The sequence below is a fragment of the Oncorhynchus mykiss genome, chromosome 26, assembly GCF_057628025.1.
Source record: "Oncorhynchus mykiss isolate SJ-2025 chromosome 26, ASM5762802v1, whole genome shotgun sequence".
Lineage (NCBI taxonomy): Eukaryota > Metazoa > Chordata > Actinopteri > Salmoniformes > Salmonidae > Oncorhynchus > Oncorhynchus mykiss.
This window is the reverse complement of record NC_143047.1, coordinates 40,538,279-40,555,000: the sequence shown is the minus strand read 5'-3', so window position 1 is coordinate 40,555,000 and position 16,722 is coordinate 40,538,279. Positions and strand designations below refer to the sequence as shown.

General features: G+C 42.4%; 1 protein-coding gene across 1 annotated transcript in view; it reads left to right on the top strand.

Moving 5' to 3' along the window:
• map2k5 (mitogen-activated protein kinase kinase 5) overlaps positions 1-10,689 on the top strand; it is a 130,320-nt gene extending 119,631 nt beyond the window's left edge. Inside the window, exon 22 of the mRNA XM_036963467.2 lies at positions 4,478-10,689. Within this exon, the coding sequence (XP_036819362.2) occupies positions 4,478-4,585 (108 nt within the window). The 3' untranslated portion in view covers positions 4,586-10,689. The remainder of the gene's footprint in view (positions 1-4,477) is intronic.
• Positions 10,690-16,722: the final 6,033 nt, after the last annotated feature.

Genomic DNA, 16,722 nt, shown 5'->3' with positions numbered 1-16,722 from the left:
TTTTACTCTCTCTGTCATAGAATTTAAACTATTCCAGGCTTGTCAACTCATCATACTGCTGCCCAGAGAATATTCCCTGAGTCTCATTTTCCTCATCATGATAAGAAAGTCAGTGTTGATTAACTACAAGGGTACAAGTTAGTGTAGCCAGCCAGCTCCCTTGCAGCGCAGGCTCTAGGTAGATATGGTATTTAGCCATCTCTACGGATGCCGTTTGGCCTATGTAACGTATCCCTCTTTTAAGCTGATGTACTGGAGTAACGGATCATCTCATATAGAATCCATCTCTCACACACCTACACACACACACACACACACACACTTAGTGGAAGTACTGGAGTAAAATGCCACCTCAAGGAGCCCTCGTCATATACACACACACACACACACACCTCCCTTGTCTGCCAGTCAGTTTCCTTGTGGGAGCTGGAGATTAGCATGCAAATCTGCAAAGACCTAGTTACTCTTCTGACCTTTTCAACCTTTCTCTCTGTCTCTTCCTCCCCACCCCTCTCACACACACACACACACACACACACACACACACGGCTTCTCACACACACACTCCTCCACTGCGTCGCGTTCCTCCAACAACGCGTAATGAGGTGATGACCAGCCACTTGTTATAATTGCTTCCGACTCCGGTTAATTTTCCGAGCTTATTAATCATATGTAGAAGTTATTTAAAATTGCATAAATTAATCTTCGATTAAAAAGCCTATCAAAGAACTCCAAACAATTAAAGAGTACGGTAGAATTTCCCCGGGGATTTGTGGCCGTTTTATTTGAACGTTCACCATTCAGGTGATTATCCCACTTTGATGCGCTGAGACTGTGATTAATGTAGTGGTACTTTTTAAATGAGTTTTTTCTCACTCTATCCTCCACGCGGCTCGTTGGAAAGGTAAAGCTGTAAGCACCTGAAATGACCTAACTAAAGAGTATTTATTCCATTTGACTCTTAATAACGTCCTCCTGGTTTTCGGCTTAATTCTGGTGGCAGGTGTTTTAATTAATGGCGGGTCGTGTGTGTGTGTGTGTGTGTGTGTGTGTGTGTGTGTGTGTGCGCGTGTGCGCGTGTGTGCGTGCGTAACATTTATAAAAGCTTTATTGTCCACGCATTGTGGAGATTTGGCTGGCCTTGAAAAAACATGGCGTGCGTGTGTTAATTTTAGCCCGAATTATGACACCATCTCAACTGGGATTCCAATAATAACTTTGTCCGAGTTAGTGGGTTTTCTCCATGTCTGTCTTTAAACTGGGTGTGTGTGCGTACGTCTGTGTGTATCTGTCTATGGGGTATTAAAAAGGCAGAAGCCAAGCCCCTCCCCTTCATTCAGGTCAGATTCCATCAGACGTGGCCAGTCTGTTCGGGTCGAGAGCAGAGAGCAGGAGCTGGATATTAAAGACATTACTCTGGACCCCATCTCTCCCTCCCTTTACTCCCTCCATCTCCCCCCTCTCTCTCTCTGTACAGGCACAGCAATGATTGATGAGATGGGTACCCAGAACATTGGGGCATCCAAGAGCATCCACTCCAGCTCTCTCTCTCTCTCTCTCACACACACTGATATGAGAGTAATTAACCTCAGTCTATCTTAGCCCCAGCTGCCCATTAGAAGGACACCAGGATTGATGGGGCTCTCCTAGTCCCTCAGACTCACTGGACACAGGACTGGACCGGCCCCGTCTGGACTGGACCGGCCCCGTCTGGACTGGACCGGCCCCGTCTGGACTGGACCGGCCCCGTCTGCACTGGACCGGCCCCGTCTGGACTGGACCGGCCCCGTCTGGACTGGACCGGCCCCGTCTGCACTGGACCGGCCCCGTCTGGACTGGACCGGCCCCGTCTGGACTGGACTGCCAGTTATGTCCTTACGGGTCTTAAGGTTCTAACTTGGGATAAGGTTGCAGAACATTGCCTTTTAAACGTAAAATATCTGACAGAATCCAAACATATTAAAATATAGTATTTATACAAACTACACTGACATTACTGTATATTACACCTCAACACCATCAAGTCCTTGTTCCAATGTTACCTTCTGTAATCTATCCTCCATTCATTTTTTTATTTGGCTAAATTCATTGTCCCCCACACAAGGTCCCTTATATCCCCTGTTCTCAGGCCAGATTGGACTCTTATTAACACTGTGCTGTGTTTGTTAGTGCCTGTTAGTGAAGGTCCTGTGTCAGGGAAACCAGGGGTGACAAGTCCATTTAAAGAGCGATGGCTTTGGTCGTTTATCTAATTGTCCCTCTACTCGACACACCAAATAAATGTAGCGGTCAGTCACCGTTGGCCCGTCTCCGTGACAACCCCCACCACTTTCACCCTTGACCCCTGTATGAACCGGCGGAGGTCATCACTGACACAAGGCTCTCCAGATGAGGTTGTATCAGTGCATGGTGCTCTTGTCACTGATGTGTCACACGTCATGTGACCTCTGTCACCATCTCCACAGTGCTAGTTGGACTCTATATGGTTAGGATTATATGCATTTGGTGTTTGTATGGTTTGAGCATTGGTTATGGGAAGCCTTATGTTGGAGTCTTGGTGTAGCAGTTATTGTCCTGACTGAATGTGTCTCTCTGGTGACACCATAGTGCCACCCTGAACCTCAACACGTTGGCCCCTCAGGGGTGCGTGCTTAGTCCCCTCCTGTACTCCCTGGTCACCCATGAATGTATGGCCTCTCACGACTCCCAACATCATTGTTAAGTTTGCAAATGGAACGACGGTGGTAGGCCTGATCGACGACAACGATGAGACAGCCTATAGGGAGGAGGTCAGACCCCTGGCAGTGTGGTGCCAGGACAACAACCTCTCCCTCAACGTCAGCAAGACAAAGGAGCTGATTGTGGACTACAGGAAATGGAGGGCCGAGCACGCCCCCATCCACATCGACGGGGCTGCAGGGGTGCGGGTCGAGAGCTGCAAGTTCCTCGGTGTCCACATCGCTAAGGATCATGGTCCACACACACCAACAGTCATGAAGAGGGCACAACAATTCCTCTTCCCACTCAGGAGGCTGAAATGTTTGGCATGGGCCCTCAGATCCTCAAAAGTTCTACAGCTGCACCATTGAGAGCATCTTGACTGGCTGCATCACCGCTTGGTATGGCATCTGGGGCGGCAGGGTAGCCTAGTGGTTAGAGCGTTGGACTAGTAACCGGAAGGTTGCAAGTTCAAACCCCCGAGCTGACAAGGTACAAATCTGTCGCTCTGCCCCTGAACAGGCACTGTTCCTAGGCCGTCATTGAAAATAAGAATTTGTTCTTAACTGACTTGCCTAGTTAAATAAAGGTAAAACATTTTTTTTTTTACAAATCTGCTTGGCATCTGACCGCAAGGCACTACAGAGGGTTGTGTGTACGGCCCAGTACATCACTGCGATCGAGCTCCCTGCCATCCAGGACCTGTATACCTGGTGGTGTCAGAGGAAGGCCATAAAAATGGTCAAAGACTCCAGCCACTCCTTGTTATTAAGTATGTATACTGACCAAAAATATAAATGCAACAATTTCAAAATTCATAGAAGGAAATCAGTCAATTCAAATAAATTCATTAGTCCCTCATCTATGGATTTCACATGACTGGGAATACAGATATGCATCTGTTCATCACAGATAACTTAAAAAGTTAGGGGCGTGGATCAGAAAACCAGTCGGTATCTGGTGTGAACACCATTTGCCTCATGCAGCGTGACACAACTCCTTCACATAGAGGTGATCAGGCTGTTGGTTGTGGCCTGTGGAATGTTGTCCCACTCCTCTTCAATGGCTGTGCGAAGTTGCTGGATATTGGTGGGAACAGGAACACACTGTTATACACATCAATCCATCCCGAACATGCTCAATGGGTGTCACATCTGGTGAGTATGCAGGCCATGGAAGAACTGGGTCATTTTCAGCTTCCAGGTATTGTGTACAGTTCCTTGCGAATGGAGTCATGCATTATCATGCTGAAACATGAGGTGACGGCGGCAGATGAATGGCACGACAATGGGCTTCAGGATCTCGTCACGGTATCTCTGTGCATTCAAATTGTTATCAATAAAATGCAATTGTGTTCGTTGTCCGTAGCTTATGCCTACCCCATACCATAACCCCACCATGGGGCACTGTTCACAACGTTGACATCAGCAATCCTCTCGTCGACACGACGCCAATTTGGCAGGACGTACTGCCAAATTTTCAAAAATGATTTTGGAGGCGGCTTATGGTAGAGAAATTAACATTCAATTCTCTGGGAACAGCTCTGGTGGACCGGAACTGATCTCCTTTCTAAGAGGAAAATAAATAGATTATTTTTAGTTCAGTGTGTTTTTATTGACCAATGTGGTAATTTTTCCGGATGTTCTGAGAGATTGGCTGTTCCATTGGTCGTGACCTATGTACAGTGTACTCTAATCACTGGATCCATACCTGAGACACTATTAATCTCTCTTTATCTCTCTACCTTCTCTGTCTGCAGGACCATGCCTTCATCCTGCTCTACGACGATGGCAATGCGGAGGTGGTGTCCATGTGGGTGTGTCGCTGCCTAGAGGAGAGGAGAGCCCAGGCTCAGGGACAGATGTGACCCCGTAAACACAGGAGATCAAGTTATAGCGGTCAAGGGTATCATGTAGGGCCAGGATGATACGAGTATCTCTATACTCGTTAATATCGTGGCAAAGAAACAAAACACCAAGCGCTTTTAACTTCGTTAGGAAAACAGTCCTGATGTTGGAAACAAAACATCTTTATGATGTCATCCAGAGTCACATGTATTTATTTTCTATCTATAGCTCACTATATTTTACATACAGCAGGTGTTTAAAGGACTGAAAGAGTTTGGTCTGCTTTGTGTTTTCATTTTTGCCATAGAAACAATATTGCGATACTGGTATGGTCCCGGCCCTAATATCATGCCCCAATCTCTCTGGACTTTCACCATTCGTGAACCCCAGGAGTGGACAGTAAACATCAAAGACACGGTTTCTAAAACGTATTGAAGACGTCCATGGTGTAAAGAGGGCGTCTGTACGTCCAACGTCAGTAAGCCAAGAGGATACTGGATCTTTACAACTGAACGTTCGTTACAAGTGGAACTTTGTTATCTGGGCCCTTGGCATGTTGACTGATGTCTTGATGGTGTCTCCTGGCGACTCTTACACTCCAAACCTGGCTGTGTGTTGACGCTGCTTTATCAATGAATTTACAAGTGAGTGGGACTTATTCCGTGACTGTTTGCCTACTTAGTTCTGTCTAACTCAGAGAGGCTTTAGACAGAATGTCAGAGTAAGTGATCAACGATGAGATGGGGCTTGAAAACCCAAATGGCTTTACAATAACAAATAAGTGCTATTTTCCAGGATGACGCTCGGATAACCTGTTACACTTTATTGTTGGCAGCTTTCTAGTGAATGTGGAGGTGTGGCGGTGTGTACGGCAGTAACCCATGTGTGTGTACGGCAGTAACCCATGTGTGTGTACGGCAGTAACCCATGTGTGTGTGCGGCAGTAACCCATGTGTGTGTGCGGCAGTAACCCATGTGTGTGTGCGGCAGTAACCCATGTGTGTGTGCGGCAGTAACCCATGTGTGTGTGCGGCAGTAACCCATGTGTGTGTGCGGCAGTAACCCATGTGTATGTACGGCAGTAACCCGTGTGTGTGCGGCAGTAACCCATGTGTGTGTCGGTATGTACGGCAGTAACCCATGTGTGTGTGCGGCAGTAACCCATGTGTGTGTCGGTATGTACGGCAGTAACCCATGTGTGTGCCGGTATGTACGGCAGTAACCCATGTGTGTGCCGGTATGTACGGCAGTAACCCATGTGTGTGTACGGCAGTAACCCATGTGTGTGCCTAATGTTTTTACAATGACGCTTCTGTGACATTACTTTACCTCATCGAGATACACTATATATATACGAAAGTATGTGGACACCACTTCAAATTAGTGGAATTGGCTATTTCAGCCACACTCGTTGCAGACGGGTGTAGAAAGTTGAGCACACAGCCATGCAATCTCCATAGACAAACATTGGCAATAAAATGGCCTTACAGAGGAGCTTAGTGAATTTCAACGTGGCACTGTCATAGGATGCCACCTTTCCAACAAGTCAGTTTGTAAAATGTCTGCCCTGCTAGAGCTGCCCTGGTCAACTGTAAGTGCTGTTATTGTGAAGTGGAAACGTCTAGGAGCAACAACGGCTCAGCGGCAAAGTGGTAGGCAATACAAGTTCACAAAATGGGACCGGCAAGTGTTGAAGCGCGTAGTGTAAAGATCATCTGTCCTCAGTTGCAACACTCCCTACCGAGTTCTAAACTGCCTTTGGAAGCAACGTCAGCACAATAACTGTTTTGTCGCGAGCTTCATGAAATTGGTTTCCATGGCCAAGCAGCCATACACAAGCGTCGGCTGGTGTAGTGTAAAGCTCGCCGCCATTGGACTCTGGAGCAGTGGAAACACGTTCTCTGGAGTGATGAATCACACTTCACCATCTGGAAGTCCGACAGATAAATCTGGGTTTGGCGGATGCCAGGAGAACGCTACCTGCCCCAATGCATAGTGTCAACTGTAAAGTTTGGTGGAGGAATAATGGTATGGGGCTGTTTTTCATGGTTCAGGCTATGCCCCTTAGTTCCAGTGAAGGGAAATCTTAACGCTACAGCATACAATGACATTCTAGACGATTCTGTGCTTCCAACTTTGTGGCAACAGTTTGGGGAAGGCCCTTTCCTTTTTCAACTTGACTGGCCTGCACAAAGCCCTGACCTCAACCTCATCGAACACCTTTGGGATAAATTGGAACACCGACTGCGAGCCAGGCCTAAATCGCCCAATGTCATTGCCTGACCTCACTAATGCTCTTGTGGCTGAATGGAAGCAAGTCCCCACAGCAATGTTCCAACATCGAGTGGAAAGCCTTCTCAGAAGAGTGTAGGCTGTTATAGCAGCAAAAAGGGGACGAACTCCATATTAATGGCCTTGATTTTGGAATGAGATGTTCGACAAGCAGGTGTCCACATCCTTTTGGTCGTGTCGTGTATAATGGCCTCAGTAGTAGTAGTAGTGATACAGGGCGGCCATTTTGCTCACATATGCGTCTAAATATTTTGCTGTGTGAAAATCATCTAGATAATTGTTGCAATGATTGCTTCACTGTACCGCAGCCCCTAAGTGCCGTGGAGAATACACTGAGCGCTGATTCATGACAGTCATGCTTGCACCGTTACATCAAATATTTTTTATTGTGCTCTTAAATTTCTTTGTGTGCTGCTAAATTTGTCAATTTAGATGCACACGTGCTTCTTGTAAAAAGAAAAAAGTCAGCGTAGAGCCCTGTAGCAGTAGTAGTAGTAGTAGTAGTGGTAGTAGTAGTAGTAGTAGTAGTAGTAGCAGTGGTAGTAGTAGTAGTAGTAGTAGTAGTAGTAGTAGTAGTAGTAGTAGCAGTAGTAGGAGTAGGAGAAGAAGTAGTAGGAGAAGAAGTAGTAGAAGAAGAAGTAGTAGAAGTAGTAGCAGTAGTAGCAGTAGTAGGAGTAGGAGAAGAAGTAGTAGGAGAAGAAGTAGAAGAAGAAGAAGAATTACTTGGGGATCCTAACCTATACCGGGCCACATTGTGGGGACTCTTCAACCACTCAGTGCCATGGAGTTCTACTCTTCTATTCTTCCAAACCTGTTAATGATGCAACACAAACAAACGTCACAACAACCAACAACTTTGAGAAAAGTCTTAAAGTACTTTCCATTTGTAATTTATGTTAATTTGGAGATGAGCACCAGATTTATGGTTGAGGATTCCATTAACTCACCACCTGTATAACCATATTTATATTATAATTCAAATATACTCCGTCACGTTGACTTTATTTGATTGTCCTTGACGTGAAACTGACAGCGTTTTAACTACTTTGCAGATATGAAACAGACAATCATATCAGTAAAAAAAAATATTATTCCCAGTTTATGCTACAAAACCAACTTGTCAGAGGTTTTAAAAATAGGTTATATTTGACAAGAACATCCATGACGTACAGTAAGGCATTGTTGTCAGAATAAATGGATATAGTTCAATGCATGATTAATATAGTCCCAAAAAATTGCTATCAGGTTGTAAATCACAGCTGGCCTGGTACACTGCTACCTCCATCCAATTCGGGATGCTTGGTTTGTTTCAATGACTCAATATTTTTGGACAAAAACAGCTGGGAATGTCAATATATTCAAACTAGCAAGGGCAGTGATTACAAGTCAGTCATAATGTGGCTAATAGGCTAGCGTATCTATTTAGCAAGGTAAAAACACTGAGCCAAACGTTAGCTAGCTAGCTTCTGGGAAGTATTGGGAGGATGTCGAGTCATTGGGTGAGTGAGTGACCGACGTTTTGCCCTCGGTTTTTTGGTGGCTACAGCTAAGAGATGCAGGTGGTTAGCTAGCAAGCAAGAAATGTGAATCGCTTTGCTAGCTAGCTATGCTGACTGTTATTCAGTTAGCATATATCTTGCATTCGTAAATTAATTCTGGCTGTCCACTCCGATTTCAGAGCACTCTCATCTGAGCGCCAGGGCGCAGAACCACTGATGAATTTACGACGCGCAACGAAAAAAACGTAATTCAATTGTTGCCAGCAGCACAGTTAGTCACTAACTCTCTAGATAAAATGAAAACAGCCTAACCAGCTATGCTAGGGTGCGTAAAATGGTCAGAGTGAGATGTTCTCTCATTTGTGTCGAAGTAGTTAGCAAACTTTAGGCAGAGATGGCTTGGGTGCTGTTGAGGGACGCAGGGATCAACGCTCCTCCTCGGACAGAGCGCACACTGCACTTAACGCTCTGAGAGCGAAACGCGCGGAATTTACAGACAATCCGACAACCCTCCAAATGTATGAATACAGAGTGCAATAACACACGGGAAGCAATTTACAAACGCACCCTTAGTTGTCAATCAAATATATTTGGCATCAATCAAATGGACAGGCAGGCAAATTCCCATTCAGTTGTCAAAACGTGGGTTGGGACAAGCATGCATTGGCAGACAGGCTGCAGAACAGTGAGCAGGCTACTATATTCCCTTTTGTTTATCAGTGCAATTATGACTGCCAACTAGCTGAAATCATTTGAGAGGGTTTATCTAATGTTCTCTCATTAGATTTTAGCTCATCTCGCTCTGGATAGCATTAGTTGTTGATCTTGTTGTGCATAACTACGGTAGAGAGAGCACCTTTTCATGGTTGTTTGATCAATGACTGTAAAGTTCCCAAATGTAAGAACACTGCTGTGGTATTCACACACATTTATTTGCAGAAATAAGTTCAGGTGTATTTTGTGGCTTTTGGAGAATGCGTTCTAATGAGCTAAAGTCGCGCTGTTGCACCTGCCTGTAAACACACAGTCCAGTTCAAAGTAAATGACGGCAGGGCCCTGTGACAAATTGCTTATTTGCATAAAGGCCCACTGTAGCTCTGATTGGCGCACCCAGTCTGTGTGGACTCCCAGGTCCTGGACAAGACAGATGTTTTTAATAGGTTTTATTTACTGCAGTGTCTACTCATTGTCCAAACACACAGATGCTTTCCCACTCTATACTATAGAATTTTTACTCTACGTCATTCCTAAACATTCTATACAAATGTGAAAAGGACCATATCTAAGTGCTCACTTGTCAGAAAATGTAAAAAAATATATATATATAAAAAATGTGTCATTGTTCCTGGGGGTGAATATAAATAAACAGGACTTTTTAAGATTTCATGTTGCTAAAATGCTGTCAGTTCCACTTTAATGCCTAGGTTGCTTGGTGCAGACGGTATTGCATTTTCTTAATGAATATTTCAATAGAGAAACCTGGACCAGTTGTGTGTGTGTGTGTGTGTGTGGTGGGGGGGGGGGGGGGTTATATTTAAAGAGAAATCAGTTAAAGGAGTCATTCACAGTTCAGCACAATCAGCTTTTACTCCTGTTTTATTTTACATGGTACACTGGAAACATTTGCTTCACTTGGTTCTCCAAATGATTCCCATCAATGAGAGGTTTGGCAGCACTCTCCAGTGCTTTAATGGATGGGTTCTGTATTAAGCGTCTCAGAAAAGGAGTGCTGATTTTAGAACCCGTTTTGCCTTTTAGATCCCAACGGTGAGATGACATGGACTGGAGGGGGACCTGATCCCAGATCAGCACTCCTACTCTGAGACGCTTGACACATACGGACCCAGATTGTTTTTAAAGCTATCTGGTATGCAGAGACTCTGTTCGACGCTGTAGTGACAACCTTTCAGACAGTTGTCTCAGACTTTGCCGTAATGTGATTTAAGTGGCCTTCTGAGAACACACAGTCTGAGTTATGCCAGTTGAAATGGTTTAATGTGTTGTTGTGCAGTGTGATATGTAAATCACCATTCATTCATTTGATCAGGGGAAGAAAGTGCAATATTGTAACCGCATCAGCAATAACAAAAATCTTAAATGTCCTTGTATTTCTACGACCAATAATGTATTCTCTCTTCACTGAAAGATTGCCCATTGTTGTTGCAATAACCATGAGCGTTTTAAAATATAACCTGTACACAGTCACCCATGACCATGAAAAGTATTCTATGTCAAAACTAGCTGTAGCAAATTGGATGCCTTTTGAATTGGTTCGTGAACTGGATTAATTGATGAATGAGACATGGATTAAAGTGGTTAAATTTTGATAATAACAATTTAGTTGTGTTTTCTTTGTAAGATGACCTTATTATATAGTCCTTTTAATGTTGTCTGTATTTCAGTTTGGGTTTTTAGTTAGAAATGCTAGATTTTTTTTTCTTATTATTTTTCTGTAAATCTAAACCACAGAAGGAGTTCACATCTCAGGGTGACTCCAGGATAAAACAAAAGTTGATGTATTTTCCCCTCTGAGTCAGATTTTTAACCCTGGGCATTTCAAGACTACTAAGGGACAGTTTTTTGTTGTTGCACCAGGTTGAGACAGATGCCCTTGGGTGAAAATGCCAATTAATGTAAAGCGGTTGAGCACAACCTGAAGTGAGGGCGTCTTTGCCTGCAAAGACAGAACGTTGGCAGAGTAGTTTTGCCATCCCTCTGCTGGTTTTGGGCTGCACCTGTTGTACTAAGAATATTAGGAACACTGCCCTGCAAAGGGGTATTGTTCTTGAGACGTTAAACCACGTTCGACCAGGGAAACCAGGTGTGTGGAGACTCAAGCTAGCTGTTAGCTAGCCACTTATAAACTTCATCATCTTCATGCCCATTACAACATAAGTCCACAAGAAAGTGTTCGCATATTGTCAATAATTACAATCTAGCTCAGTGGTTCCCAAACTGTGGGTCAGGACCCACTTTGGGTCGAGGCAGGGGTCCAGGTGGGTTGCGTAATGACATTTTTTTTGTGCATTCCACAAATATATTTTTGTGATAAAACATTCTTCTAAGTATAAATTTAAACCACTAAAACCAACTAGAAAGTATGCAGAAAAGGTCATGGACTATATATTTTAAATTATAGCCTATGGCCTTTACAATAAACAAAATAAAAGCTAGACAATCGCCATTGATTTTGTTATAATGTTTGAGCATAAGAACACAGCATTAGCCATGTCAAAATGTATAGAATTGCAGGATATTAGTGTAACTGCTAAATGTTCTCTCAGCTCCATGGCGAAATGTATAGAATTGCCCCCAAAAAATGTGGCTTTAAAACTGCAACATTTTTTTTCAGCGCCCATGGCTAAATGGGTAGAATTGCAGGAAATTTGCAATTCTCTTCACTGCCAAAATTATATTTTTTAGGCTGTATATTTTTGCGCCTGGGTCACGAAAGACAATGTCATTGGTGGGTCAAGAAGCCAAAAAAGTTTGAGAACCCATGGTCTAGTTAGTACATGATGGGATCATTAGAAAGAACCACATCCAACCAACCATCTTGTTACCAGGGCCCCCTCATCACCCCCCAGGATAGCTCTCAGGGTCTTTAAGGAACTCAAGCCCCTCCACCACAAAGGCACAAGTAAGTAAGTAGACTATGTACTGTAAGTATCCAACCCAATCATGTTTGTTTTTTTCGCAGCATAAAAGTGGGATGTCGGTGCAGTAATAGATTGTTAGTAGAGTTGGTCACAACTGATGAGGTCTCAAGTGACTCTATCCACTCCCTCTCTCTGCTCCGATGATTATCCATTTTGTGTGAATTCAAATGCGCCCATGCAGATAATCAATTTGATAAACAGCCTACCTTTTTTTTAAGGCTTGTTTGGAAATTGATACAAAGTCTTCGAAATGAACATTTGATACCATGCAAATTGTGTACTAAATAGAAAAAGTAAAAAATGATGTATAGCGATGTTAAATGTGACCTATTGTCTGATGAAAACGTGGATGCTCAATCTCGTTTTACCATCAACATCCCCGTTGGGATATTGACCGGGTTTTGTTTGGAGATGCGTCTCCATTTTACTCAATCCCGGGCCTTAATATTCCCATTTGCCACCGAGGCACGCGCCCTTATTGTATCGCCTGGTGACCTTTTTACAGAGCAGTCCAAGTTGATTAGCACATCAGGTCAGACAATAGGCGTCGGCGCTGTGCTCCGCCATTACCCAGAACCCTTTATCAATGTCCAGTAATTAAAATGTCACCGTTTAATTTTCGAGTCAACGCGTTCCTCTTGGAGCAATCTTTTCCCAATAAAAAGTGTAATCGAAATGCTCTTTTCACTTGAAACCAAAAGGACTCGGGGAGCCCATTTAAGTGTAGCCTATCAGCACAAGGAGATCAATATGTAAGAAGCGGATTGATTGGCTTCTAAAATGGAATGTATAGGGGTCACGGTTTTATAGGGTGCTGATACAACTGTTAATTATAGAACATTCGCTCTCGATCGGTTCTGTTATTAAACTTCTCCTGAATTAGGCACATTTGATTTATGTGACAATCTTTTCCACTTGGAACTTGCTTTAAAGCCATGAAGGCTTTTTTACCTAAAGGACTGATATACCTTGAATGAAATGTTTAATATAGCCTACTTTTATTAATTATTTTTTTAATGCCTCTAGAAGTAGATTTGATTGAAATAAGAGTTCGTTCAGTGTATGTTCATAGACAATCACAAGACATTTAACTAGTGTCAGTAAGAACTGTAGTATCAGTAAGTAAACTGGAACCTATGCCTCGTTTGCATTAATAGACTATGAGCCTATGTATCTACAGTAAGAACTGTAGTATCAGTAAGTAAACTGGAACCTATGTCTCGTTTGCATTAATAGACTATGAGCCTATGTATCTACAGTAAGAACTGTAGTATGAGTAAGTAAACTGGAACCTATGTCTCGTTTGCACTAAAAGACTATGAGCCTATGTGTGTTTTTATTCTGATTCACTCCAAGCTTAGCAGAGTGTAAATTGGACCAGCCTATGTTAGTCCAAATATAACATTGATCAACGCTTAGATTGCCATATGTTGCCTAGCGTAATTTCTCAATTTTACGAAGTGTAGGCCTATACCTATTTCGTAGGCTACATTGTGGTCATGGTTTAGCAGCGACCTCTAATTCATCGGCATATATATATATATATTGATCACTTTAATGGAATTATAGTTTATTCAGATTAATTCATGTTACATTTAACCAAGTTGTCAAATATACGTGTGTGTGGTCCCTTTTCGGGTTAGCACCAAAAACATAGATGGAGTAGCACCACTCTGAAGATATCTCACCTCCAATTTGACTATCGGCACTCTCTGAACCGCCGTAGAGAGAGATGCTACTTGTTAATAATGCCGTCATTCATATACCGGTATAGGCAAGCCCCTTTTACCCTACTCCTCTATGTATTATCTGTTGTTGGCTACTTCAATATATGATAGAGTGCAAATAGTAGCCTATCTCTGGTCTAATAGTAGCCAAATAGTAGCCTAGCTCTGGTCTAATAGTAACCAAATAGTAGCCTAGCTCTGGTCTAATAGTAACCAAATAGTAGCCTAGCTCTGGTCTAATAGTAGCCACATAGTAGCCTAGCTCTGGTCTAATAGTAGCCAAATAGTAGCCTAGCTCTGGTCTAATAGTAGCCAAATAGTAGCCTAGCTCTGGTCTAATAGTAGCCAAATAGTAGCCTAGCTCTGGTCTATATATGCATGTCACTCACATCCTAATTCATTATTTACTATCATTTTAGTGTAGGTTGTTACCATGTCTGTCATTTGCTGTGACAAAATTTGGGATTTAAGTTTATTTTGGTCACATTGGTTTATGAAGAAAAAAACGTTCCAATAATGCATCTAAACTGGAATACAGGCTACTTGGTGTAGCCTACTCTTATGTTGTAGCCAAAGTTCATGTTATTGAAGTGATAGAATAAAGACTGTCACCTGTCAATATCCAATCTAACCATGTATTAAATATTACATTACGTTGACCTCTACAGAGATAGGAATTCTACTGACTTAAACACGGAACGCATTAATATTGTAGCGTAGGTTTGTTTAAACAATTGAATGCATATAAATGAGTCTCAAGGTAATTTACTCTTCGAAAAAGATCTCATTGATGTGTATCCAACGGTAATAAAGGGCTCGCCTAAAATGACCGCTGAATCCGCTAATTAAAAGCGCTGCTCTCGTGCTGTATCCCGGCGCTGAACTCCCGCCTTTAATGAGCGTTGTGAGCCACGTGAGCTCACGTTTCTCCGGAATAAGCGGTGACAATGGCGTATTCAGTCGGTGGACTAAATAATTAAAAACATAGGAATAATTACAGTATAACATTGTAATTATTGTTGGGCTGCAGGAAAGCCTTTTGATTGTGAAAGACGACACGACGGGACCGGATCGGGTTTACGTTTCCTTTTCTATCAATATTGCAGAGAGCCAAACTGACGGTCTTTCTCGATGTCGGATTAGGGTGCGTGTGCATTGCAGGGAAAACGAAGTCCAACTTTCGAAATCATTTTCATATTCATCAGCATAATAATTATTGATAACATTTGAATAGGCCAAATTTATGAAGAGACTAATTATTGCCCATATGCTCAGTATAATGTTTTGCATGGCTATTTAATAGGCCTACATAGATATAGTTTCTTTTGACATTGTTTTTTAATAAAGAAACCATAGATGTTTAAGGTCGTGATATCTATTTTACAATCCCAAAACATCTGGCGCGTAACTGTTTTGTCAGTTCATCTAGAACTAGGTAAGCTATATATGCAGCTAGCTTATCCATAATGTAAATTATAGTTGTCAATGGAAACATATTATGTATAGACTAATTTATGCTAGGTTTAAAGGGCATAGATGTTCTACTTTAATGGTGTCTGCTTAGCAATAGTTGGCTGGAGGGCGTTTGTGGACGTTATTAACTCCTATTTGATTGTGGTAATTGTTCACATTTTGGCCCGGACAGTTTGATTAATTACATTTTAATCAGTGTCCATTTAGGACAGACGATGTTAGGAATATAGGCTATAGGCATTCAGGCTACATGTGCATTTTAAAATAACAAACAAATGGTAATTTTAGTAACCAATAAAAAAACTAATTGGAAAAACGTATTTTTAAAATACAACAATTCAAACAAAACGTAAACCTCTGTCATTCAGACTGACCCAAATGTTGTTCAACCCGTGTATTTAGGCCTACGTGTGCAAATAGTTTAAATTTTATTTTAAAAATAAAAGTTTGCATGCCGTTCCTTGAACTTTATGCCCCGGCAAGCTATTGATACCTCAGCACAAGGCTTACCGGGGTTAACTGAGGGGCATTGATCAGGTTATGAATAATTAATATGGTCTTACAGTATTGGGTTTCAACACTAACCTCAGCCTATTGCTCTAATATATCACTCTGTTTGTAGACGCAATCTGCTCGCACCGTGTCCTGTGTGCTCAACAAATTTCCTTCATTTACTGACAGTTTGGTTCGTGGGTGGTGGGTATTGAGAGAGAGTGGGGGGGAGAGGGGAGGGTGTGCAGCAGCATATGACAGTCCCGCCCGAGGCAAGTTATCCGCTCATCTAGGATTCGGTCCATTTTCAATGCAGAATCTAAGAATGCACAGTATGTGATTTAAAACGTGTCCAATTGTTTGACATTCGAACAAAAGCACGCGAGCCTTAAAATTCATGGCGTCTTTACCAGAAGGGCTGGAATTGATTTGCGTGTCCACGAGAAGCAAAACAGATGGTCGTGTAACTTGATAAATGATACATTCAGCCATTTTGTTGCCTTCGATTTCATATTCAGTTTTGTCCTAAATTTGCTCGTTTGTTAATACTGGAAATAGTCTATAGGCCTTCATTGGCATTTGGTCGGGGCAGTTACTCTCCGATGAAGAGTTGTGATATGCAAAAATACATAAATCATACAAACATTTCCAATTAGCATATGGGTATAATACACACTTGTACCTACATGTGTGAAATAGGGCAAATAAATGTACCCATCAAATTATAATTATTTGTCTATTATTAAAATATCGTTGGTCATTAATTGTGTCAAAATAGTGTCAATTTATCAAATGCACCTTACTACTTAGCACACCATGTTAATGCAATATATATCCATCTATCTTTCTCTTAATGATTTTTTCCCCCCACTTCTATGAAAGATCCACTGAGTAAAGTTTAAATGGATCAAGTAACAGCCTAGTGGCTGTTGTTCCTTCATTGTCCAGGAGATAATATAGTTAAAGAGAAGGAACGCTAAGTGGGTGTGCCTTGCCATCCATTAGTTTAGCGGTC